The 27815-nt window shown below is 43.4% G+C and overlaps 2 protein-coding genes across 3 annotated transcripts in view; one reads left to right on the forward strand and one right to left on the reverse strand.

Annotated features, from left to right (window-relative positions):
* Window positions 1-6841, forward strand: part of LOC122552554 (polymeric immunoglobulin receptor-like) — a 46092-nt gene extending 39251 nt beyond the window's left edge. For both annotated transcript variants that reach the window (XM_043695251.1, XM_043695252.1), the window contains exons 5-9: window positions 1964-2083; window positions 3541-3605; window positions 5262-5303; window positions 5399-5441; window positions 6428-6841. In XM_043695251.1, coding sequence (XP_043551186.1) covers window positions 1964-2083; window positions 3541-3605; window positions 5262-5303; window positions 5399-5441; window positions 6428-6444 — 287 coding nt within the window. In that variant the 3' untranslated portion in view covers window positions 6445-6841. The remainder of the gene's footprint in view (window positions 1-1963; window positions 2084-3540; window positions 3606-5261; window positions 5304-5398; window positions 5442-6427) is intronic.
* The window catches only part of LOC122552552 (immunoglobulin superfamily member 2-like), a 1022215-nt gene that overhangs the window by 839113 nt on the left and 155287 nt on the right, over window positions 1-27815 (reverse strand). The gene's annotated exons all lie outside the window — the stretch shown is intronic.

Genomic DNA, 27815 nt, shown 5'->3' on the forward strand with positions numbered 1-27815 from the left:
TGCCAGAGGAAGTGGTGGAGGCTGGTACAATTGCAACATTTAAGAGGCATTTGGATGGCTATATGAATAGGAAGGGTTTGGAGGGATACGGGCCAGGTGCTGGCATGTGGGACTAGATTGGGTTGGGATATCTGGTCAGCACGGACGGGTTGGACCGAAGGGTCTGTTTCCATGCTGTACATCTCTATGACTCTATGACCTAGTGCACTCAGTTGCCCCCTGCTGGACTGTCATTGCACTTGTGATTGTGTCAGGATCCACATCATGTTCAATTAAATTCAGTTGATGATGTTGATGACTGACTTTCTGAAGTGTGGGCTTTTGGGTGTGTCAACATCAGCTTGGGGCCTGGCCCTCTGACCATATCAGAAAATTCCCAATGTTTGTCTCAGGTGTTTGTGCTGGGCCCATTGCTATTTGTTATCTATATCAATGATTTCAATAAGAATGTACAAGGCATGAGTAATACATTTGCAAACACTAAAATAGGCAGTATCACAGCCAGAGATGAAGGTTCTCAGAAATTACAGCAGGACTTTGATCAGGTGGGGAAATGGACTGAGAAATGGCAGATGCAGTTTAACATAGACCAGTGTGAGGTCTTGCATTTTGGATAGTCAAATCAAAGGAGGACTTTCATGGTAAATGGTATGGCCTTAAGGAGTTTAGTGGAACAGAGGGACCTTGGAGTTCAGGTGCATGGTTCTCTGAAAGTGGAGTCACAGGTAGACATGAAAGTGAATAAGGCTTTTGGTACACTGGCCTTCATCAGTCAGAGCATTGAGAATAGAAGTTGGGAAGTTATGTTGCAGTTGTATCGGATGTTAGGTTGCACTTGATGTATTTTGTTCAGTTTAGGTCACTGTGCCTTAGGAAGGATGTTATTAAACTAGAAAGAGTGCAAAAAAATTTACAAGGATGTTGCCAGGACTCAAGGGTCTGAGTTAAAGGGAGAGGTTGGACAAGTGAGGACTTTTTCCTTTAGAGTGTAGAAAACTGAGGGGGGGGGGGGGGGAGTCTAATCAAAGTGTATTAATTGATAAGAGGCATGGATAGGGTGAATGCACTCAATCTTTTTTCCCAGGGTTGGGGAATCGAGGACTAGAGGGCATCAGTTTAAGGTAAGAGGGGCAAGAATAAATGGGAACCTGAAGGGGCATTTTTATTTACAGAAGCTGGTGTGCATGTAGAATGGGCTGCCAATGGGAATGGTTAAGGCAGGTACATTAACATCATTTCAAAGGCATTTGGACAAATATATGAATAGGACTGGTTTCAAAATATATGGGCCTAGAGCAAGGAATTGGGGTTAGCATGGATGGATATGTTAAGCCAAAGGGCCTTTCTCCATGCTGTAAGACTCAATGACTCTATGCTTCCTCATGGAACTGAGTGTGGAGCTTGATAACTGTTCAGTCTATCAAAGAAGATTGCCTGTTCCAACAGTATGTCCTTGAGATCATATGCTTCTTTTGAAATGGTGCTTCATCTCTCCAAAGAGTGCAAGCATGTAAAGATCATTTATATTTTGAAGACTATAGACCAAAAATGGGATATTGCTTTAAACCAAAGAAACTGTGAGAAGGTGTTTGTAGTTTTAATAAACGTTATTACAACACATGAAATATTGCCTGAAGCAGTGGGCAGAGAATAGTCGTCATGTCAGCATGTCATAAAGTAAGCGATGTTTGTGAATCTGATGGGGACCAGAACTTGGCTGCTCAGAGATTTTCTCTTATTGTAAAATTATAAAGACCCTGGGAATTGCGAGGCTCAGTTTTTAGCTCCCTTCCCCAGTCAGGCACAACAGTATCACGGGCCTTCTACAGGGAAATATAAATGGTGCTGTCTTGTGTACGTGTGTGTGATCACACAGCCACCAATCACTGGTGGCCAGCACTTGTCACCTCTGGCCAAGTAGATGCTATGTTTAACAGCTTAAACAGGTCATCTCTTTTCACAGAAGTCAACCACCTTTGGAAGACAAAACTTATTTGGTTCATTCTGGGAGCTCTGTTTGGAAATACAGCAGTGATTTTATTCATTGGATACACATGTCTGAGAAAAAAGCACTCCATTACATGTAAGTCAATTATTAACTTTGCCTTGATTATTGTTGATGGTTCTGTTTGACTCATTCATAACCAATATTTAATGTCCCCCCCAGAGAACTGTTAAGAGCCAATCACGTTGCTATTGGTCTGGAGTCACATATGAAACAGACCAGTTAAGGATTGCAGTAAGGGCATTGTGAACCAGATGGATGTTTACAGCAATTGAAGACCGTGTCATGGTCATTGTCACTGAGACTAGGATTTAATTCCAGAACTTGTTTAACAATATGTTGAACTAAATTTTGACCGGGTGCTCTGGCTGGATTTGAAAACCATTAGAGTTATGAGATACAGTTAAAGTCACCATAATCCCATTGGGCTATTCTCCCATTAAAGAGAGATGACTGGGAGGGTCAGCACACCTCAGACAAGGGGACAGGTTGAGAAGGAGAGTCCTTCATGGTAACCTCAGCTGCTGGTGAGGTTACCATGAAGGTAACCTCACCAGCCATCCTGTCATGAAGGTAACCTCAGAAACCAGCCATCCTGCCACCTGAGCTAACCAGCCCCCAGTAATAAACTAATGATAGAGATGATACAGTAATGTTGACATTAGCAGCTGGGTTCTAGATTCTGGAGAATGGAGAAGCAGTCATCATGTCACCATAGTCTTACCAGACCAAAGGGGCTGCTGTCTTCTTAGAGAGGGAGAAACGACTGGTGGAGATTTAACCTGAGGGCCACCAGACTTCAGGGAGTATTCTGAGAGAAATGTCCTAACTCCCAGTTGAATGATCTGGTGAATTTTACAGAAACCTCCCAGTGTTTGAATACTGAATGGCCTAGACAGAGTGGATGTTGGGAAGATGTTTCCATTGGCAGGAGAGATAAGGACCTGTGGGCATAGCCCTCGAATAAAAGGAAGACCCTTTAGAACGGAGATAAGGAGAAACCTCTTTAACCAGAGAATGGGGAATCTGTGGAATTCATTGCCACAGAAGGCTGTGGAGGTCAGGTCATTGAGTATATTTAAAACAGAGAGACATAAATTCTTGACTGCCAAGGAGATCAAAAGTTATGGAGAAAAAGTGGAAGAATGGAGTTAAAAAGCTTTATCAGCCATGATTGAACAGCGGAGCAGATTCGATGGGCTGAAAGGCCTAACTTCTGCTCCTATGTCTTATGGTCTCTTATGATCTTATGGTCCCTGATGGAAAGGAAACCATCTGAACATTGACCAGGCTATAAGTTAACAAAGAGACCTCTAAATCAGATCCAAAGTTGGAACCAAATCTGAAACCAACTCCCAGGCCTCTGAATTCCTGTTGAACAGTAACATTACCACTCTGCCCCTTTGTCCTACTAGAACAGGAAAGACCAGAATAAAGTATTCAGCAAGCCGGGAATGGAGAGATTGTTGGTGGCAGATCAATGTGGTGAAAATGACTGGAACTGATGACAGGGTGTTTGATCATTGCTTTCACAGCACAATCCGGAGCAGCTAATGATCTGAACACAACTGCAGATTATGGAAATATGAAAATGCTGCAGGTGAGTTCAGGTGGTTTTCAAGGATGTTGGATTCTGTCATGGGAAGGCTCGAGCTGATGGGACACATTCTGACCGTGTGTTTGAGTCTTTTGTTACTGAGCTTTGGATTTAGAGTGGGAGATGTGACACACACCATTTCCAAATTTTAGAGTGACCGTAAGACCAGGAGATATAGGAGTAGAATTAGGCCATTCGACTCATCCAGTCTGCTCTACTATTCGATCAGAGCTGAGATACCTCTCAATCCCATTCTCCTGTCTTCTCCCTGTAACCCTTGAATCCCTCAGTAAGCAAGAACCTATCTATCTCTCTTTGATGTCTCACTTAGATTATCTCTCTTAAAATAAATTCAATCATCAACACACTTGGTGGCATGGCCTTCACAATCCTCTGTGGCAATGAGTTCCACAGATGCACCACCCTCTGGCTGAAGAAATTCCTTTAGAAATCTAAAGAGTTGCCCCTTCACCCAAAGGTTGTGCTCTTGGGTCTGAGTATCTCCATTTGGGAAAGCATCTTATCCATGTCCCCTCTATCCAGGCCTCTCTGCATTCTGTAAGTTTCAATCAAATTCCCCCTCATCTTTCTAAACTCCATCGAGTACAGACCCAGAGTCCTCATCTGCTCCAAAGAGATCATCCTGATAAACCTCTTCCATACACCATCCAATGCCAGCTCATTTCTTAGATATGGGGTCCAAAACTGTTCAGAATATTCCAAAAGCAGTCTGACCAGAGCCTCATACAGACTCAGCGTTACACCTCTATCTGCTGTTCTGTTCCAGGCCTCTTGAAATCAATATTAACATTGCATTTGCCTTCCTAACTACCAACTGAACCTGCATGGTCACCTTAAGTGAATCCTGAACTCGGACTCCCAAATTCCTTTGTGTTTCATATTTCCAAACACTTTCTCTGCTTATAAAATAGTCTACACCTGCAAGAGGGCAGGGTGGGGAGTTTACAGAACCCAAAAGGAACAGGAACAGAAGAAGGTCATTCGGCTCCTCAAGTCTGGTCTAACATTCAATAACATCATGGCTGATCGCTGCATCTTTGGTGAAGGGGCAGGTATTATTTGAGGAGCCTTTTCAATTCGGAAATATGGTGCCCTCTCAGAAACGGACAAAGACCAATGGAGACTTCGATTTCACCGGAGGCCTCCTGCCCCTCCACAACATCCTTTTTATCCACATGGATGGCTGGGAATGGATATCCAAGACCCCGTAACTCGAGGGCACCCTGTACATCTTTCCGATCTAACCTTTCACATTTGCAGCTCATGAAAGATGACCTTATACATTCATGGTTTGAGCCTGTGGCTGGGACCATGAAATCACCTCTGAGACAATTCCTTGTCCCCTCAGCTGATTGGGATTTGATGCACATCCCAGAACTTTATTTTAAACCTGCCTGATTCCTTCTCCCATAGTCCCTATAATTGGGTCAGATTATTATCAATTTGGGGAATATCCTTCACTTTTGGTTTCTCTGCATGTACAGTTATAAATCTGCTTGGCTCTGACTTTATTGCTGTTCCTGGTTTAAGTACAGTGTGTAGCTAACTGAAGAAACAACTAAAGATGGTGCATCATCCCAGGGAACTCAGGAACCAACAGTAACAATGTGTTAAACACTACTTTACATTTCATTCCAGAATGCAGGAGATTTTCCAGAAGATTCCAATGCTGTGTACTCGGTGAGAATTTAAAATATTAAAAAGCTTACAAACATTTTTACATTGTGCATCTGTTACTTGGTCCCAGTTTGTAAAATTTCTCTGTTTTCTGTTAGACACTACAGCCAATGGATCAGTCTGTTTACAGCAACATTAAAGGTATGTTGCTGGAACACTAACAAGGGTTCAGGAGAAGCTTGTGGATCGGTTACATTCTGCATCAATGAGGAAAAGTGTGGGAAAGTCTCACTGAAATGAACAGCAATATTGGTTAAAGCAGCAGAGAGCAGTCAGTCCCATGTGATGACAGAACATCATTAGAGTTGTGTGTCGCTGTGTGTCACTGTATAGGAATGAACCTTTAAGATATCATTAACATACTCATCAACATAAACATCAAACATTTGCATCATCTGTGGGTGCAGCAATCACACATAGAAATGCTGGTGACTGTCCTACAGGTTGAGGTATCCTCTCAATCGTGGTGTAAAACTGTCAGAGCTCCAATCTGTGTGACTGGGCAACAGGAACCATTCAGTGGGACCTACCCTTGACTATTAGCCCCTGGGGCAGCTTGAGTCAGTCTCATTTCTCAACTTTTTCAAGAATATGTCGAGGAGGTTCCAGTGCATAGGTTAGCCCAATAGAGAGAGAATGTTTTCTCCTGTGGAAGAAGCAAGAATGATGTGAACCACCTTCACATGAGAGTGAGACCATTCTGGATTGATGGCTTCAAGACCAGTTTCTGTGATCAGGAGTGACCACACTGACCAGTCCTTCTGACTGGGAGTGTCCACACTGACCAATTCCTGCATCAGGAGCGACTGCACTGACCAGTTCCTGTGACCGAGAATGACTGTACTTTCCAGTCCTTGTGATCAGGAGTGACCATAATGACCAGTCCCTGTGAATGGGAATGACCACACTGACCAGTTCCCATGTTCAGGTTTGACCATACTGACCACACCCTCTGATCGGGAGTGACCACACTGACCAGCCCCAGTGAACATAGGGACCCTTATTAAAGCTCTGCAGGTAATGATGATGAACTCTCAGAGCAGCTCACTCAATCCTGAGACCCTCAGGTATTCACTGAAAATGGTTTATATTGTCTCATTTCACAACATTAATGTTTGATTTTACAGAAACAGGCAAGATATAAACAGCTGACAGATGAACTGCTGAACAAATCCTTCCTGAGGGATGAAGACACCAAATGGATATTTTGATCAAGAAAGATCATTGGACCAAACAAGTCTGTTCTCCATCTTTTTTCCCAATCCTCTCTCCTGTTCCAGAAACTGATCTGATTCGCTGCTGCCCCCAGTTTCTCTGTTCACATCAGCATCTCTCATTGGTTACACGTTCTACAACTCGATCCATGTTTGAGTAGTTTTCATTGATTCTTTCCTGGAATGTGGGTCTCATTAGCAAGGCCAGCATTTGTTCCCAATCCCTAATTGCCCTTGAGCTGATTGATACTTTGGGCCATTCAGGGGCCAGTTAAGAGTCAGATATATTACTGTGGGTCTGGAGTCCCTTATAGGCCAGAGCAAAAGTGAGGACTGCAGATGCTGGAGATCAGAGTCTAGATTAGAGTGGTGCTCAAAAAGCACAGCAGGTCAGACAGCATCCGAGGAGCAGAAAAATCAACAGTTTGGGCTAAAGCCCTTCATCAGGCATGAAGGCAAGGAGCCTCCAGGGTGGGCAGGTCAGAGGCCAGAGCAGTTAAGCATGGCACATTTCCATCCCAAAGGGCGTTAGGATCCTATGTGGGATTTTACAATCCTCAGTAATAGTTTCATGGTCACCATTACCAAAACCAGCTTCTTCATGAATGGAATTTTATTTCCAATAGCTGCAGGAGAAGATTTGAACCATGTTCCCAGATCATTAGCCAGTGCTTCTCGATTACTCACCCAGTGACAACTCTGCCCAACCACAATCTCAGAAAATGAACATTACCCAGTGGGGTTTAGGCCAACTTTAATCGTTCCACCTTCACCGTCTTCTGTTCCTCTTCATTTTTCATCAATTTCCTTTGAAACCCAGCTTCACCATCGTAAGAAGTTTAATTTGATCAAACTGAATTCTTCTGCCTTGCTTCCACAATCCCCCTCCTCTCATTCCCTGGCCGCTCCCTCACTCACTGACTCTACTCCACTTACTGCCCCCTCCCTTACTCACCTAATCTCCCTCACTCACAGCACTGCCCTCTCTCTCACTTGCTTGCTGCCCCTCATTCACTGTCTTGCCCCTCCCTCCTTACTCACTCACGTTCCTCCCCACTCAGTGCACATTCACCCATTCCCTGACCCCTCCCTCACTCCCTCATCTACTGCCTGATGCCCTTCTCACTGCCCCTCCGCCTCCCTCATTAACTGCTCTCTCCTTCCCTCGATAATCTGAGGGATACCACACTCTCAGGCAATGAAGTTGCTTCAATGCCCTCTGTTATTTTCTCACAGACCAGGGCCACCAGTCTCTTGAATGGAAGCTTGGTTTCTGCTGCAAAGTGATACCAACAGCGTGGCTTCAATTCCCACACCAGCTGAATCTCTCTGTCTCTCCCTCTCTCTTTCTCTGTCTCCCTCTCTCTCTGTGTCTCCCTCTCTCCCTCTGTCACTCTCGCTCTGATGAAAGAGCTGCTCTCTGGGACTTTGATGATGTTACCTTTTGCCCTGCTTGTATAACGCACAGTTTTCCCCAGTGTAAACTCACGAATTGCAGTTTTAGATTGTGTTGTGTTGGACTGGAGAACACTAACTGTAGTATTGAAACCAATTTCCAGCTGTGTTTTTGATGAGTCAGCATAAGCTTTGGATGTACAGCAGGGAAAACACTGTGACTACATCACATTCACTGGGATTGAGTTACTCGCTGATGAACTATTTTCACTGTGAGTTATTGTAAATGGTTTGACCACAGTTACATGATATCAAGGTACAGTTGAAGGTACTGGATACTGCAAAGGCTATGAGCACTGACACCATAGTGTTCAGCTATAGTACTGAACCCTTGTGCACCAGAACTTGCTGCACCCAAAGCCAAGCTGTTCCAGTATATTTACAACCCTGGCGCTGACATTGATCCCTTATCGATTTCACCAGTTTCCTCAACTCCCCTCCCCCTACCTTATCCCAGATCCAAACCTCCAATTCATGCATCACCTATCACCTTTTCAGCTGTGTTCCCCTGAGCCCCATTCCCTCCCCTTTATCTCTCAGCCCCCTTGGACCCTCCCCAACATTCCTCATGAAGAGCTATGCTGGAAAAGTCGACTCTACTTCTCCTCAGATGCTGACTTATCGGCTGTGCTTTTCCCACAGTCGACTTTCTGACACTGATCTCCAGCATTTACAGTCCTCACTTTCTCCTAGAGCTTTTCCACTACCTACAAGGCACACAACAGGAAAGTGATAGAATACTCCCCACTTGCCTGGATGGGTACAGAAATACTCAAGATGCTTGATACCATTCAGGAGAAAACAGCCCACTTTGAGCCATAGAGTTATACAGCATAGAAACAGACACTTCAGTCCAACCAGTTCACGACAACAATAATTCCAATCTAAACTAGTCCCATTCCTCTGCTTCACCCATTTCCCTCAAAACATTTCTTATTCACGTACTAATCCAAATGTCTTCTAAACATTGCAATTGTACCTGCAACTACCACTTCCACTGGAAGTTCATTCCACACATGAACCACTCTCTGTGTAAAAAAACAAGTTGCCCTCAACTGTTTTTAAATCTTCGTTCCTCACCTTAACGATATGCCTGATAGTCTTGAAATCACCCACTCTACGGAAAAGAGACCTGCTATTCACCTTACCTATAAATCTCATTGTTTATAAACCTCTACAAGGTCACCCATCAATCTCTCTCGATTATTACCACATCAAGAAGCATCCACTCCCTCAGTAGCAGCAGTGTGTATTATCTACAAGATACACTGCAGAACATCAACAAAGACCCTCAGACAGCACCTTCCAACCTCACGGCCACTTCAATCTAGAAAGTCACAGACATGGGAGCACCAAGCCATGCACCAGTCACCATCCTGACTTGGAAGTGTATTGTGTACCTTCAGTTTCACTGAGTCAAAATCCTGGAATTCCCTCCCTAAGGGTATTGTGGGTACACCTTCACCACATGGACTGCAGTGATTCAAGAAGACAGGTCACCCCCAATTTCTCAATGGGGCAAGGGACAAACAATAAATGCTGGCCCCATGTCCCAGAAACGAATGAACAGATTCCAGGATATTTATTTGAACATCTATTTCAACCGTCATTGAATTTGAAGATTCTGTTAAGTTTAAAGGAGAATTATCTACAACTATCTTCAGGTAAAGCTGTGGCCAACATTTCTTGTTCAGTGGAGATTTTATTGATTAATTACTGCAATGTAAATTCAATATTACCAAAGGGAATTAGCTGTCTCCAATTACCCTGCTCCCTATTGCTTTAAATGATTGTAATGCTGAATTCATTGTTTGAATAAAGATTTTTAAGCAATTATTAGGAAGTTGTAGTCTCACATTTCACTCCTCAGACAGCCAACAATGAAATCAGAATGTGTGTGGCAATGCTTCCACCAATCAGAATCCATGTTCAACCAATTAGCAGTCTCCTCTCATACAGCATTAATGTTACTTTCCCCTTGGGCTGCTATTTTTGTGAAGGGTCCTGATGGGAGAAAGTCAGAAATCTGTGACAAATCTCAGTCTTCATGGTTCCTGTAGGAGACAAGGTTATCTTGCGGGATGGTTCTTATCAGAGAGAAAGTTCATGTGCAGGATATGAATGGACACAGTGTGGACACCACTTTGCTGCTAGTACTGTTGAAATTATTCACTGTGGAGCTCAATCTCACATTTCAGCAGATCACCTGCATCTGGAGAGATGGAGAGAAACAGGAATCTCAGTCTCACTGTTGATCTGGAATGTGTCAATACATTTCCGGCAAATTCCTTCATTGTTGTCCAGCCCACTTCCTCCTTCCTCTTTCTGTGCTGTACTTTCAACACAAACCTCAAGCCATTCCATGTTACTGAGATCCTGAAACAGCAACATTACAACACAGTCTGAGATAGGACAGCAATTGAAAACACATTTATTTGAAACATTTTTTCCTGAATTTCCTTATCTTATCTCTAATGCTCTCTGTCGCTGTGGGAAAGTAAATGGTTGGAATTGTTTCCATAGACTTCTGTGTTTGAGTTTCATTTTTGGATTGTGTGCTGGTGTTTGAGCCGGTATTTTGTAATTCACAATTTCCTATTTAAGGTGAAATTGGGCTTTCTCACAGTGCAATGGGAACATACAGTGTAAGATGTGACACTGAACAATGCTGTCCAGTTGTCCCACTCCTGGGCTACAGTGTCTGTCATTTCAGAATCCCATGTCAGCTCTGCACAAAGTTTCTGACTGAAGCACTGAACCTTTAAAAATGACTACATTATGCAAAGTAAATAATCCTTCAGTATCTGTCCATCAAATAGACCCCTCAATACACAATGTGACTGTGGTACTTTTATGTGTCTCCTAGATTGACTGATACAGTGGGGTAATGCCTTGGGGGAATGGATAGGAACTGGGGAATTGCTTTAATAATCTAACAGAGACTATTAAGAGTGTACTAGGACATTTACCCAGTCAGTGTACCCCTTGCCAAGACTTTGAGTCAACAAACTAACAAGAACCAAACTGGAATAGGTCTGACCAAGAATGCCTCAGAAATCTGACATCATCCTGCCTGGCTCATGATCCAGTGTGTTTACTGCAAGTCCCTCAAATGGCAACATATATTTCCTTTGATACATTGTTGAAACTGTTCATAATGTTCCAAATGCAGTCTGACCAGAGCCTTATACAGCCTCAACACTACACCCCTGCTCTTGTATTCCAGCCCTCTTGAAATGACCGCCAACACTGCATTTGCCTTCCTAACTATAAACTGAACCTGCATATTAACCTTAAGGGAATCGTGAACTAGGATTCCAAAATCCCTTTAAGCTTCATACTTCTGAATTTTTTTCCATTCTTAAAACATAGTCTATGCATCTATTCTTCCTACCAGAATGCATAACCTCACACTTTCCAACACTGTATTCAATCAGCCACTTCGTTCACTCTTTTAGCCTGTCTACATCTTTCTCTAGCCTCCCCACTTCTTTCACACTATCTGCCCCACCATCTATCTTTGTGTCATCTGCAAACTTAGCAATAATTCCCCCTGTTATGATGACCATATCATTAACGTATAAGATGTCCAACTGTGGACCCTACACTGATCCTAATGGGACTCCATTAGTTGCTGGCTAATATTGTGTGAAAGACTCCTTTACCCATACTCTCTGCCTTCTGACAGCCAGCCAATCCCTCCCCATACCAGTACCTTGCTCCTAACACTATGGGCTATGACATTATTTGGCAGCCTCTGGTGTTGGACCTTGTCAAAGACTTTGTCGAAAGTAAAGCAGATCATGCGGAGGTATGTGGGTCTCTGGTTGAGTATGGTGGGAGAGGGATAGATCTCATTGGTGGGTCTTTGCATTCCACTGTGGGGTCATTGGGTTAGACTAAGGGCACAGGATTGTGGATATTCATGATAGGAGTAAGTGAAATATGGATGAATTGGATTTTAGGGCTGTGGGAGCAAATGGTTTCAGGGGGTGGGGAGTTATTGAACGTTCCAGAAACAGGAGCTTGGACAATGGGTGGAGGGAGCTGTATGGATCAGGGCCAGGATGGTATGGGGATGGAAACGAGTGTAGACTCAAGGGGAAAGAGCAGAATCAGAGAATTGTTACAGCACAGAAGGAGGCCATCCTGCCCATTGTGTCTGTACCAGCTCTTCAAACGATCATCGTTACCTCGTGCCAATCTCCTCTGTCTTCCTTGTATCCCTGCCGACAATTTCAGACCAAATCAGCAACAAATCTCCTCTTGAAAGGCTCAGGTGAACCTGCCTCTACCACATTTCCAGGCAGGATCACATTTCCTTCATTTGCAGATCACTTTAAATCTATGCCCCTCTTGTTCTTGTTCCTTTTACAGGCAGAAACCCCTTTTCCCTATCTACTCTGTCCAGCCTGCTCATGATTTTGAAAATATCAATCAGATTTCCTCTCAGTCGCCTTCTCTCCAGAGGGAAAGTTCCCAACATCTTCAATCTCTCCACATCCCTGAAGTTCCTCATCCCTCGAATTATTCTTGTAAATCACTTCCTGCACACTCTGAGGACACTGCCTGCTTTATTAACCTCACTCTCCGTCCATCTGTACAAGGGCAGGGAGCTGCTGTGGAACTTATACAAGACCCTTGTTCATTCCCAGCTGAAGTATTGTGTGCAGTTATAGGTCCCACACCACAGGAAGGTTGTGACTGTTTTGGAGAGCGAGTGTAAAAGTGATTTATGAAAATGGTTTGAGGGATGGGGAAATTCAGCCATGAGGACAGATTGAAGACGTTGGGGCTATTCTCTCTGGAGAGAAGATGGATGAGAGGAAGTCCAATAAAAACCAAAGTTACTGTGAATGCTGGAAATTAGAAACAGAATTTGCTGGAAAAGCTCCACAGGTTTGGCACTAGTATGGCAGGGGGGTGGGAACCTGAGCTGTATACCGGAGGTGAGAGTTGACGCAGATGAGGCAATAGCAAGAGGTAGACCAGCTAGTGGGAAGGATTTCCTGGGAAGGAACCAAGGGATCAGTTAAAGTGTGTTTGCTTTAATGCAAGGGTATCAGGAATAACAGTGATGAACTTAGAGCATGGCTCAGTACCTGGTGCTATGATGTTGTGGCCATAACAGAGAGATGGGTTTCTCAGGGGCAGGAATGGTTGCTGGATGTTCCAGGGTTTAGAGCATTTAAAAAGAATAGGGAGGGGGGGAAAAAGAGGAGAGGGTGTAGCACTACTAATCAGAGAGGGTATCACAGCTACAGAAGCTTCCATTGTCGAGGAGGGTCTGCCGACCGAGTCAGTATGAGTGGAAATTAGGAACAGCAAGGGAGCAGTCACCACGTTAGGGGTTTACTACAGGCCCCCCCAGTAGCAGCAGGGAGATTGGAGAAAGCATAGGTCGGCAGATTTTGGAAAAGTGTGGACGTAGTAGGGTTGTTGTAGTGGATGACTTTAAGTTTCACAATATTGATTGGAACCTCCTTCGAGCAGAAGATTTGAATGGAGCTGTTTTTGTAAGGTGTGTTCAGGAGGGTTTCCTAACTCAGTACGTTGACAGGCCGACGAGGGGAGAGGCCATTCTAGACTTGGTGCTCAGGTATCAGACCTTGTGGTGGGAGAGCATTTTGGTGATAGTGACCACAACTGCCTCACATTGTACATAGCTATGGAGAAGGAGAGAAGCAGGCACAATGGGAGGATATTTAATTAGGGAAGAGGAAACTATGATGCAATTAGACATGAGTTAGGATGCATGGACTGGGAGCAATTGTTCCATGGTAAAGGCACTATAGACATGTTGTTGCGAGCGATGAATAAATATGTCCCTCTGAGACAGGCAAGAAGGGGCAAGATAAAGGAACCTTGGATGATGAGAGCGGTGGAGCTCCTCATCAAAAGGAAGAAGGTAGCTTACGTAATGTGGAGGAAGCTAGGGTCAAGCTCAGCTCTAGAGGATTACAGGCAGGTGAGGAAGGAGCTCAAAAATGGTCTGAGGAGGGCCAGGAGGGGGCACGAGAAAGGCTTGGCAGAACGGATTAGGGAGAACACAAAGGCATTTTACACTTATGTGAGGAATAAGAGAATGGTCAAAGAAAGAGTAGGGCCGATCAGAGATAGCATAGGGAACTTGTGTGTGGAGTCTGAGGAGGTAGGGGAAGCCCGAAATGAGCTTTTGCTTCTGTCGTTAGGAAAGAAACAAACTTTGTAGTGAATGAAAACTTTGAAGAGCAGGTGTGCATTCAGGAATGGATAGAGACAGAAGAAGCTGACGTGCTGAAAATTTTGTCAAACATTAAGATTGACAAGTCGCCAGGCCCGGACCAGATTTGTCCTCGGCTGCTTTGGGAAATGAGAAATCCAATTGCTTCACCACTTGCGAAGATCTTTGCATCCTCGCTCTCCACTGGAGTCGTACCTGAGGACTGGAGAGAGGCAAATGTAATTCCTCTCTTCAAGAAAGGAAATAGGGAAATCCCTGACAATTACAGACCAGTCAGTCTCACGTCTGTCGTCTGCAAGGTGTTAGAAAGGATTCTGAGGGATAGGATTTATGACCATCTGGAAGAGCATGGCTTGATTAAATGCAGTCAACACGGCTTTGTGAGGGGCAGGTCATGCCTCACAAACCTTATTGAGTTCTTTGAAGATGGGACTAGAAACGTTGATGAGGGTCGAGCTGTGGATGTGGTGTATATGGACTTCAGCAAGGCATTTGATAAGGTTCCCCATTGTAGGCTCATTCAGAATGTCAGGACGAATGGGATACAGGGGACTTAGCTGTCTGGATACAGAATTGGCTGGCCAACAGAAGACAATGAGTGGTAGTAGAAGGAAAATATTCTGCCTGGAAGTCAGTGGTGTGTGGTGTTCCACAAGGCTCTGTCCTTGCGCCTCTACTGTTTGTAATTTTTATTAATGACTTGGATGAGGGGATTGAAGGATGGGTCAGCAAGTTTACAGATGACACAAAGGTTGGAGGTGTCGTTGACAGTATAGAGGGCTGTTGTAGGCTGCAGCAGGACATTGACAGGATGCAGAGATGGGCTGAGAGGTGGCAGATGGAGTTCAACCTGGGTAAATGTGAGATGATGCATTTTGGGAGATCGAATTTTAAAGCTGAGTACAGGATTAAGGGTAGGATTCTTGGCAGTGTGGAGGAACAGAGGGATCTTGGTGTAGATCCCTTAAAATGGCCACCCAAGTGGACAGGGTTGTTAAGAAAGCATATGGTGTCTTGGCTTTTATTAATGGGGGGATTTAGTTTAAGAGTCATGAGATCTTGTTGCAGCTCTATGAAACTTTGGTTAGAGCGCACTTGGAATACTGCGTCCAGTTCTGGTCACCCTATTATAGGAAAGATGTGGATGCTTTGGAGAGGGTTCAGTGGAGGTTTACCAGGATGCTGCCTGGACTGGAGGGCTTATCTTATGAAGAGAAGTTGACTGAGCTCTGACATTTTTCATTAGAGAAAGGAAGGAGGAAATGGGGCCTGATTGAGATATACAAGATAATGAGAGGCATAGATAGAGTCGATAGCTAGAGACTATTTCCCAGGGCAGAAATGGCTAACACGAGGCGTCATAGATTTAAGCTGGTTGGAGGAACGTATAGAGGGGATGTCAGAGGCGGGTTCTTTACACAAAGAGTTGTGAGAGCATGGAATGCGTTAACAGCAGCAGTTGTGGAAGCAAGGTCATTGGGGACATTTAAGAGACTGCTGGACATGCTGGTCCACATCCATGAACACCAACTAGCCACGAAACGACATGACCAGCTATCCTTAGCAGCCACACACTCAGATGGCAAGCAACATGAGTTTGATTAGGACAACACTACTATTATAGGGCAAGCCAAACAGAGAGCAGCCAGGCACTCATCCACAGATTCAATCAATAAGCACATCGACCTGAACCCAATATACTGGCCACTGCAGCAGACAGCTGGAACTGACAACCGGAAGCGGCAGGTACAAATCACTATAAATGCCGGAGGAAAGATCACAGAAGCGCTTTACAGGAGGCTCCCAAGCACTGAAGATGTCACCTAGACAGGGGACGAAACGTCTGCAACACAAATTCCCAGCTTGGCGAACAGAACCACAACAGGACATGCATATGGTCACAGAAATTTAAGGATGCATACATGAGGATCAATGTTCAGCACAACATCGTGGACTGAAGGGCCTGTTCTGTGCTGTACTGTTCTATGTTCTATGTTTGGCAGCATTTGTGGAAAAGAATCAAAGTTAACGGTTCGGGTTCAGTGACCCTTCCCCAGGAACTCTTATTTACAACTTTCTGAGTTCAACTCCGACGGATTGTGAACCCATCCTTCCCTTTCTTTTGCTTGTCACATTCTCAGTTAGCATGTCCTCTCCCCCACTCCCCATCTCCATGGAGTTATATTCTTCCTAAATGTCCCCTTCTAGAAGAAAGTGTATCTGTCACTGTGTTCCTGGAGCTGACCTTCTCCTGCCCAGTGTGTCTCTCAGGGCAGGGAGCTTTGTGTCAGAGTGTACACACTGCGGTGTTTGTGCATCAGTAGTGGAGTGGACATTTGTGGATGTGATACCAATCAAGGGGCTGCTTCATCCTGGATGGCGTCAAGCTTCTGGGTGTTGTTGGAACTGCACCCATCCAGGCAAGTCATCCACCACACTCCTGATTGGGGGTTGCAGGTGGTAGGCAGTCTTTGAGGAGACAGGAGGTCAGTTACTTACTGCAGGATACCTAGGCTCTGACCTGCTCATGTAGCCCCTGTGTTTACATGAGTTTCTGGTCATCAATAACTCCTGGATGTTGATAGTGGGGGATTGTCTCATGGCAATACCATTGAATGTTAAGGAACAGCAATGAGATTGCCTCTTATTCGAGATGGGGGTCACTGCCTGACACATGTGTGATGCAGGTTTTACTTATCACACGTCAGCCCAAATCTGGATATTGTCCAGACCATGCTATATTTCAACATGGACTGCTTCAGTGTCTGAGGAGTCACAAATGGTGCTGAACATTGTCCAATCATTGACAAACATTCCCATTTCTAACCTATTGATGGAGGAAAGATCATTGATGGTTGCACCTGAGGGCGAGAGTGAGCTGCAGTGCTCCTGGCTGAGCTCACCCTGCTCTTCGTTTGGAGATTCAGTCCATCCACGACAGGAAAACATTTACTATTCCCCATCCTCAACTCCACCCTGACCCCCAAGTGGGTCCTCCCAATTGTTGCAGCCCTCAAGCCCTCATCCCTGTCTCTCTCAGATGGTGCAGTCCAAATGTAGTAAGGCAGACTTGATTCAGGAGTTCAAGGTCAAGGATTCCCAACGAACAAGTGACCATGAGATGATAGAATTCACATGGCAGTTTGAGAAGGAGATGATTGAATCATATGTAACAGGATTACAACTGAGCAAAGATTAATACAAAGACATGAGGGAGGAGCTGGCTAGAGTTATAAACTTTATAACAGACCCAGTCCAGGACTCTCAACCCCCTCCACAGCCTCTTGGCCCCTCCGCCCGGGTTCTCAGCCCATTCTCTCCCAAACCCTAACCTCAGCAGAAGCAGCACAGTCAGCTCACTGCCCTGGATCACAGATCATTCCCCTGACTCCTGCCAATCAGTCAGGCAGTGATAGGTATGGAGCGAGTGACAGAGAGGGAGCGAGTGATAGAGTGAGTGACAAAGAGGGAGTGACAGAGAGGGAGCAAGTGATTGAGTGACAAAGAGAGTGGGAAGGAGCGAGTGACAGAGAGGGAGTGAGTGACAGACAGGTAGTGAGTGACAGAGATGGAGTGACAGTGAGGGAGTGACAGGAAGTGAGTGAGTGGCAGTGAAAGAGTAAGGATGTGTGAACAGTGAGAGCGAATGTGTAATGTTTAATGAAGGTCAATGAAGGTAAGTGAGTGAGTGAGGATGAGTGTGTGAGGATGAGTAATCATGACTGAGATGGTGAGTGTGGAGTGAGAGTGAATAAGTATGGGTGAGTGAGGGTAGGCGATGAGCAAGTGATGGTGAATGAGGGTCAGTAAGGATCAATGAGAGTGAATGAGGGAGAGTAAGTGATTCTGGGAAATGAGTGACTGAGCTGTGAGTGAGGCACGAGTGATGTATGAGTCAGGGTGACTGAGGATTCAGTGAGGAGTGTCAGAGGAATGAGTGAGGGTCACTGAGAATGTGACAGTGAGTGAGGTTTAGATGTTAGAATAATTGCAGATTGATTTTCAATGAGAAAAAGCCATTATTTACGGGATTTTCAAGCTGTTTTGGAGGAGAACTGGCTGGGGTCAGAAGTCAATACAATTTCTCTCCTTGATGGAAGAATGTGGCAGTTCAGAGAAAACTTTGTTATCCCCATGTAAAAGCTTAGTTAGTGACACTTCCACAGGAGTGTCTGCAGTTTATTAAAAGACTGAGAAAGTCTAATCTCACGTGGTTTGATTTTCCAATGAGGGGCAATCTCTCCCTGATTGCCACTGTACCACTTCCTTTTTTCTCCAAAAGGAGGGACTTCCATGTAACTGAGAGGAGATTTCGATCAGGACTCATTCAGAAATGCAGAACCGTATTTCTATTCTGACAGTTCTTGTGGAGCAGAGTATGTCACAGGAAGTCTAACTGCAGTCCCCAATGTTACAGCTGTCAGCTGTCACCTTCTGCAATTAAAAGGAAACCTTCAATGTAATTTGAGGTAGAAATGTAAAGAATCACAGGCAGCCACTTTAGCAGCTGCTGTTAAAATGTAAGGACGTCAGGTAGGTGTGAGGGTTCAGTGCTGGGAGGGTAGGTAGCCAGACTGGTAAAGGGATGGGGTAAATAGGATGTCAGGGATGAGAGTGCCAGCTCAGTAGGATACCAACTAGGACAGGGTTAGGGTGACAGGTGCAAGTGGGAAAGGGTTCAGATGTGGAGTGGGGCAAGAAGGGAGCAAGTCAGGGTGTGGGGAGGGGATGTTAATTTAATCATTCATGGGATGGGGGCATTGGACTGCCTCGACCCGCTTTTAATAACCAGCCAAATGAGGACAGAGGGCAGATGAGAGTCAACCACATTGATCTGTGTCTGGAGTCACATGTATGCCAGAGCAGGTAAAGGTGGCAGTTTCTTTCCCCAAAGAATATTAAAGAAACGGAATTTGCTTTGCTCTGGGTTTTAGATCTTTTAAACTGTTCTCTACCTTTAGATAAAAATCGGATTGATTTATTTTTATTTTTATTTTGTATTGTGAAATAAATTCCTGAATCATTGTTGAAAAGAAAATCAACTGGCTTGTGTGTCTTAATTCAGTGAATTAATAACAATTCAGCTAAAAGAAACAAGATCTATTTGGCCAAATTTCATTTTGAGTTCTGTCTTATCCAGAGTTCTCACCTGCTGGGATCATAATGGCATGGTGATGTGAAAATTCCCTGAACTTCTTCACCTTTCCCTGTTACAAGTAATGCCGTGGATCTGTTTTCATGCTGGCAGAGCTATTTTGCATCATTCTTAATGGCTCTGTGTCCTTTTTATAACATGGTGGTTGCAACTGCCACAGAACTCCAATTGGACGGGAACAAAGGGCTGATACAAATTCAGCTTAGATACACATAGAATCTATTCCTCTAGCAACAAAACCAGCATTATTACTGATGTGATAGGTAGTGTCCTTGCCTCTGAATCAGACGTCCCCTGATGAAGTTCCACTCCAGGTCCAATGGCCAAGTAAAATAAGCTCATAATGAGGCCAAATGCATTGACAATCATTAAGCTGTAAATCCCTATGATACCCCTATAGCAGGCAGGAAGAGTGGGAAATATTTTCTCGGTTTCTCTTACAACAGATGCTGCAAGACCTGAAGAGTTACTCCAGCACCTTGTGCTTTCATTTCACATCTCTCCTCAGACTCAAGCTGCTATAAGAGGATCTCAGTATCACTGGATTCCAATGTTTCTCTCCCCAGATCACCTCCTTTCCAGTTTATTTCCTCTAAAACCAAGTGCCATGCCAGTTCCTCAAATGCCTGGAACTTCTCAGCTCTGTCACGTAAAGGTACCTTTGGTTTATTCACCAATTCAATCAATGTGGGTTTGGAAAGTTCCTTGAAGACTAACAATGAAAACACTGTCATGTAAAAGAAATCTTTTGCCAGTTCCAGAGCCAAGACTTCAATGCAGAAGCAAACCTTTTGTTTTCCTTCACTTGCTTTATTCACTAATAACACACCCAAATCCTCAATGCTTCTCTTTCAAATCATTCCTGGCCAAGCCCCCTAACCTTATTCCTCTTCCCTGGTACAGCTTTAGAAATCATGACCCACTAATCCAGGAGGCATCACAAATGGTCACGATTTTAAGAAGCACGCAAATCCCACTTTTATCTCTTTTTTTGGTACCAGGTTCACAGAGAGCACTAACCAGGTGCCAGAACATCACAAGAATCATTACTCATTGCAGATGAATGGACTGCAGCTACTCATAAACACTTACAAACCTTCACCATACCCCTCTACTGTTTAATATTCTAACTCTATTATAAACTCCTCTTGCATGCATCTACAGACAGGCAAAGACAGAATAAACATGGGAGGGAAAGACTGGGAAAGCGGTAGACTGGCCACATTTCCCAGAGTTCTCTGAGATAACCCTTGTGGCTGGTGGGGATATGCGGTTCCTTGATGCTCCCTCTCTAATGACTTTCACTGGTGTGAAACAGATTCAGGGAGTCTGGCTCACACTCTGGATCCACACAATGTGGGATCAGTTTAATGGATCTCCCCTTGAGAGTCACTGCAAAGACTCAATGATTTATCTTCAATTCAATCTCTGAAACACATCACAGGTGGAGGCAACAACAACCTGCCTTGAAATAGCTCCACTATTACCACAGAGAACTCCCAAATTCCACTATTTAAAGAAAACAACATCAATTTATTCTTTAACTCTGTATGTCAATATTAAACAACAACTATTCACAAATCTAAGTCCTCCCCTTTCTCTCAACTGCTTATTATCTGCCTCCACCTCTATAACAATATACTGTTCCAATAAGACATGCATTAGAATTACACCAACTTTATTTCAAACCCACACAGTGACTGTTGTCTGCAGTGCCTATCTTCTTCTGGCTGAGGATCTCCCTGGGCCGTCTTCTTTCTTTTCACTGCAAACATGTTTCCAATGAAAAGGTATCTTGATTTCTTGGATCTGTTTTGATGGCAGTTGCGCCGACCTATTTTCATAATGGCTGCCTTTTTATATCCCCAACATTCAATCGTCTCATTTGTTTGAGGTTGGCAAAACAAGAAATTAAAACGCGATTGGTTTTTAGTATTCTGGGGCATAATTTAAACTGATTGGTTAAATTTGAAATGTTGCCAAAATAGCAACCATAGCCAAATGTTACATATTTTCAATTTTCCAGTAAAATTTGAGACTACTGTCTAGTCATATGACAGGTGCTTGTCAGCTCTCAATGCAGAACAGCATTCACTCTCTCTTAAAGGTACAGTACACACCTTCAGCTTCATAACACCTCACCACTTAAGAAAAAAAATGAACTATCATAATGAAAAAGATTACCTCTGTTTTAAATTCTTAATCCTATTACACTGAAATACATGGGTCACTAATCGAAGTTCATATTAATTTCTGCACATTTACGTATAACATTGGAATTTGTCCAATTTTATCAGTACTTTGTCCTTTAAATCCATGATAACGCATCTGCTATTGCATTTTATGACCCATCTCATGTATAATTTGTAAATCAAAAGTCTGTAACCTAAAACTCCAATGAAATAGTCTTTTTTTTTGCCTTTAAATCATTCCAAGAATGTAAGAGGCTTGTGATCCATCTACACAACTGTCTCCAACACATTGTTCATCCCATAAACATGAAAATATTGTCAGGCCAGTACCAAACTCAATAATTTTCTTTCGATGGTAGAGTATTTTCTCTAGTGAGTGTTCAGCTTCTTTGAAAAGTATCCAACTGGCCATCCAATTCCATCATCATCTTCCTGTAGCAGTACAGCTCCAACTGTTATATTGCTAGTATCAATTGCAACTTTGAAGGGTTTCAAAAAATTTGGTGTAGCTGAAACTGGTTAGTACTGCTTTTAAATTGTCAAATGCCTCCTGGCATTGTTCCCACCACCAAAAGTTTGTGTTTAAATTGTCAAATGCCTCCTGGCATTGTTCCCACCACCAAAAGTTTGTGTTCATTAGTAAATCTGTTAGCGGTGCCACCATGCTGTTGAAGATTGAAACAAATTTCCAGTAGAATCCTCTTTCTTTGAGGATGGTCGTGGAAATTCCTCGATGGCTTTTGTCTTCGCATTCCTTGGGGTCAGCCTTCCATGATCCATGTTATGTCCTAGGAACATCACTTCTGCGTCCGCAAATTCTGTTTTCTTTAAGTTTATTACCTATTTTGCTCCTCTTAATCATTCAAAAGAACTCTGGCAACTGTACAACATGATCTTTCCATGACTCACTAAAGATCACTACATTATCCAGATAAACTGCACAGTTTGCTTTAATCCAGCCACAACTCTGTTCATGAGACTTTGGAATGTGACTGGTGCATTCTTCATTCCAAAAGGCATCACTTTGAATTGGTATAGTCCATTTGGGGTTACAAATGCAGTAACTTCTTTTGCTTTCTCTGATAAATGTACCTGCCAATAACCACACAGTAAGTCCAACATTTTGATGTAACTGGCTTGTCTAACTTTCTTTATACAGACCTCCAATCTTGATATTGGGTATGAGTCCAACTTTGTGATGGCATTGACCTTCCGGTAGTCCACGCAAAATTGTTGAGTCCTGTCAGGTTTGGGAATTAACATGATCGGTAAACTTCACTCCCTCTGACTCGGGTTCAATGATAACTTTATTGAGCATCACATCCACTTCCTTCTGGACCTGTGTGGCTTTTAAAGGTTTAAGTCTGTAGGAGTGTTGTTTTATTGGAACAGCATTCCCACTTCCACCTCATGCACAATAGTATTAGTCCTCCCCATCTAATTCCTGCACATATCCTCATATTGCTGCAACAAACCTTTCAACTAGGCTCTTTGCTCCTGAGGTAAAAACGAGTGTTTGCTACTTTCTCCCCACCCCCACCCTCCTCTAGCTTATCTCTCCACGCTTCAGGCTCTCTGCCTTTATTCCTGATGAAGGGCTTTTGCCCGAAACATCGATTTTGCCTGTCCTCGGATGCTGCCTGAATTGCTGTGCTCTTCCAGCACCACTGATCCAGAATCTTTGCTCCTGAGACAGATAGTTCAGTAATCTCCTCAAAGGCTTACTCATTATTTAACATATGTTGAGGCACATCAAACTCCATGACATTTGGATTTGATTCCTCACTTTGTTAGGCAGTAACTAACATCTGTTTCTCCAGTTCCCTGTCTATTATAGTAAGGTTTCAACATATTCGCATGACATACCCGGTACAGAGTTTTTCCATCCAGCATCTTTGTAAGATAGCTTACCTGATTTAAATTTTTTTCTCAATTTGATTGGGACCACTAAACCTGGCTTTGAAGAGATCTCCTACCACTGGTAACATGACTAATACATCATCCCCAGGGGAAAACGTCTGGATTTTAGAGATTTTATCTGCCACCTGCTTCATTCTATGATGTGCCCTCTTCTGCTGCTATTTAGCTCACTCTCCTACCTGATTTAATCTCTCCCTCACCTCCGATAAATAATCCGAGTGTGAGACCTTAGACTTCGGTTCTATAATTTTTTTCTTTAATTGATTTCAAAGGCCCTCTCACATCATGTCTGAATATTAACTCAAAGGGAGTAAACTGAGATGATTCATTTGGGGCATCTCTAATGGCAAACAATATGAATGGGACATCTTTACCCAAACATATGGGTAATCCTGACAGTACATTCTTAACATGATCTTCAGGTTCTGATGCCACCTTTCCAAAGTTCCCTGGGATTCAGGATGGTATGCACTTGATTAAAAGTGCTGTCTGCCTAAGCTTTCCATGATTTCCTTAAACAGCCTAGCAGTAACATTAGACCCTGGGTCTGACTGAATCTCTCTGCATAGTCCATACCGCATAAAGAAAGACGCTAACTCCTGTAACCACTCATTTTGCATTTATCCTCCATAATGGTAAGCAAGCACTGGTTTCCACTTTTAGTTTTCGGGAGGGGACCCACATAATCAATCATTACCCATGTGAAAGGTTCTTCAAATGCGGGAATTGTCAACAAAGGTGCTGGTTTTATTACTGCCTGTGGCTTGCCACCTCCATTCACCCATTGTACTCTATGCTACTTTTTCCCCACCCCACCCCCCTATCATTTATCTCTCCACTCTGCAGGCACTCTGCCTCTATTCCTGATGAAGGGCTTTTGCCCGAAACGTCGATTTTCCTGCTCCTCGGATGCTGCCTGACCTGCTGTGCTTTTCCAGCACCACTCTAATCTAATCACTACCATTTGGCATGTATGACACGTACGGTAGAACTTAACCATATTCTTGTGCATTCCAGGCCAATAGAAATGCTTTTGTGCCTTAGCCTGAGTCTTCCTCACACATCGGTGACCTCCTTCTGGTAATTTCTGTGCTTCCTGAAACACTTCCTATCTATATGCTACCAGCAACACAATCTGGTGAACTGTGACCCATTTTTCCTCTGCAATAACCTGTCATGGTATCCATTTTCATCTGAGGATTCTATCTTTCAGATAATAACCTCAGGAATCCATTCTGATTCCTTTTCTGAATATACATCAATGTATACATCTTTTATTGTCTCATCTTTCTGTTGTAAGACCATTAGCCTTATCACAACTAAAATCTTCTGCCTGACCCTCTTCCTGTTCAAGTTTTTCATATACCATTCCCTCAAACACAGTGTTCACTTACTGAACCTCAACTCCTTCATCATTCTGTTTAGTTTTTGTTTCTTACTCTGCCTCATGATAGTGAGATCTTGTTATTGCACAGTCTGGGAAAATTCCAGGGTATTTTTCTTTAAACTCCTCAGTTCCCTGACCTTCCTTTGGCTTCTTCACACCAAGGGGTGTCACTCCCACCTTGGATCCTGCTAAATCATTCCTAAGAACAAACAGTATTCCTGGAACTGACACTCTGTCAATCACCACTATTACTACTCCAGTCTTGATTTGGCTCTACCACCTGATCTTAACACAGGAGAATGTTAAGTTTCTGTCCACCTAACCCAAAGATTATCATTCTCTCGGGTAAAAAGTCAGAAAGAGTGCAAATACGTTCATCTTTTACGATTAGAGAATGATTAGAGATTATTAGATCCCATAGCTCTCAAAACTATAACTTGTCCCTTGTCCCCCTATTCTTCCTGTTTAGATTTTATCCACAGAGGCGAAGTCTTTGTAGAGATTGGGTACTACCTCAACACCCAGCCTCTGCCGAGGCTGTGCACACTCCCACAGTTCCTCGACTTTTGTTTTGGTTTCCTTTACTACTTTCACTAATGTCACTGGCTTAGCCTCTTTTAGTGCATCTTTTTCCACAGTACTTTCCTTTAAAGACCAACACTGTGACTTGGACAGTTGTGTGTGTAAGGTTGTGTGTGGAATCTGAAGACTTAGGGGAAGTGCTTAATGAATGCTTTTTATCAGTATTCACATTAGAAAAGGGCAATGTTAGTGAGAGTGCGGAGATACAGGATACAAGATAGTGTGGGATTGAGGTTGACGAGGAGGAGGTTTTAGCAATTTTGGAAGATCTGAAAGTAGATAAGACCCCAGGGCCAAATGAGATTTATGATTCTGTGGAAAGCCAGGGAGGAGATTTCAGAGTCTTTGGCTTCGATTGTTATGTCATCATTGTCGACAGGAGTAGTGCCAGAAGACTGGAGGATAGTAAATGCTGTTCCCTTGTTTAAGAAGGGGAATCAGGACAGTCCTGGTAATTATAGGCCAGTGAGCCTTACTTCGGTTTTGGGTAAGATGTTGGAAGAGGTTAGAAGAGATAGGGATTATAATCATCTGGAAAGGAATAATTTGATTAAGGATAGTCAACACTGTTTTATGAAGGCTAGGTCGTGCCTCACAAACCTTATTGAGATCTTCGAGAAGGTAACAAAACAGGTGGGTGAAGATAAAGTGGTAGATGTGTATGTGGACTTCAGTAACGCATTTTATAAGGTTCCACATGGTAGACAATTGCACAAAATGTGGACTTTCGGTATTGAAGGTGATTTATCCATTTGGATCAGAAATTGGCGAGCTGAAAGAAGACAGAGGGTGATAGTTAATGGGGAATGCTCATCCTGGTATTCAGTTACTCGTGGTGTACTGCAAGGATCTGTTTTAGGGCGACTGCTGTTTGTTATTTTTATAAATGACCTGGATGAGGGTGTAGAAGGATGGGATAGTAAATTTGCAAATGACACTAAGGTAGGCAGAGATGTGGATAGTGCCGAAGGATGTTGTGGGTTACAGAGGTACATAGATAAGCTGCATAGCTGGGCTGGGTAGTTGCAAATGGAGTTTAATGGGAAAAAGTGTAAGGTAGTTCACTTCAAAAGAAATAACAGGAATGCAGAGTACTGGGCTAATGGGAAAATTCTCAGCAGTGTAGATGAACAGAGAAATCTCAGTGGCCAGTTGCCTAAATCCCTGAAATTTGCCACCAGGTTATTAGGTGTGTTAAGAGGGCAAATGGTCTGTTGGCATTCATTGGTAGGAGTATTAAGTTTCTGAGCCATGAGATCATGCTTGAGTGTACAAGACACTGGTAAGGCCACACCTGCAGTATTGCATGCAATTCTGATCACAGCATTATAGGAAGGATATGGAAGCTTTGGAAAGGGTTCAGAGGTTTACTAGGATGTTGCCGGGTAGGGAAGGCCTTTACAAGGAAAGGCTGAGGGAACTGAGGCTGAGAGAAGAAGGACTTAATCACGACGTATAAGATAATCAGAGGATGAAATAGAGTGGACAGTGAGAGCATTTTTCCTCAGATGGTGAAGGCTAGCATGAGGGGACATACCTTTAAATTGAGAGGTGATAGATTTAGGACAGATATTTACTCAGAAAGTTGGAACGGCCTGCCTGCAACAGTTGTAGACTTGTCGACGTTAAGGGCATTTAAATTGGAATTGGATATACATAAGGATAATAATGGAACTGTGTAGGTTAGATGGGCATCAGATTATTTTCACAGGTCAGTGCAACATTGAGGGCTGAAGGGCCTGTGCTGTGCTGTAATACACTATGTTCTATGTTTACACGTCCCACTTTACCACAATGGAAACACCTGAAGACTTTCACCTCCTTTTCACCCTCTTGGGCTTCTTTTTTCATCCATGGTAAACTATTTCCAGTGTGCTCTAATCTTTGTTATTGTAATATAGGATTTCCCCTTCTTCCAACTTCTATCCTTCACAGGATAAGTTTTTTGCCAGAAGATAAACTTTGCCTTATGCACCAATGCACACCCATTTGCCATCTCTGCCACTTTTCTCACTTCCTGAACTTTCTGTTCATCCACATGAAATCTTAACATTTAGGGAAGCATGTTTTTTTTATTCTTCCAGCAGAATAATCTCTCTTAGAGGCTCATAATTCTTATTTTTAAAGCCTGCACGCATCTATCAAAACTATTACGATTAATTCTTTTGAACTCAACATAAGCTGACCTGGTTCCTTCTTTATGTTTATGAACCACTGTTTATATGCTTCTGGTAACAATTCATAAGCATTCAAAATAGTCTGTTTGACATCTGCTTAATCTCTTGACCCCTCATCTGACAGCGCTGCATATAACATTAGAGGATTACAGGCTTACTAGAAAGGAGTTCACGAACGGACTCAGGACAGCCAGGGGTGGGGGTGGGGGG

Source organism: Chiloscyllium plagiosum, chromosome 9, assembly GCF_004010195.1.
Source record: "Chiloscyllium plagiosum isolate BGI_BamShark_2017 chromosome 9, ASM401019v2, whole genome shotgun sequence".
In the NCBI taxonomy this organism is placed as follows: domain Eukaryota; kingdom Metazoa; phylum Chordata; class Chondrichthyes; order Orectolobiformes; family Hemiscylliidae; genus Chiloscyllium; species Chiloscyllium plagiosum.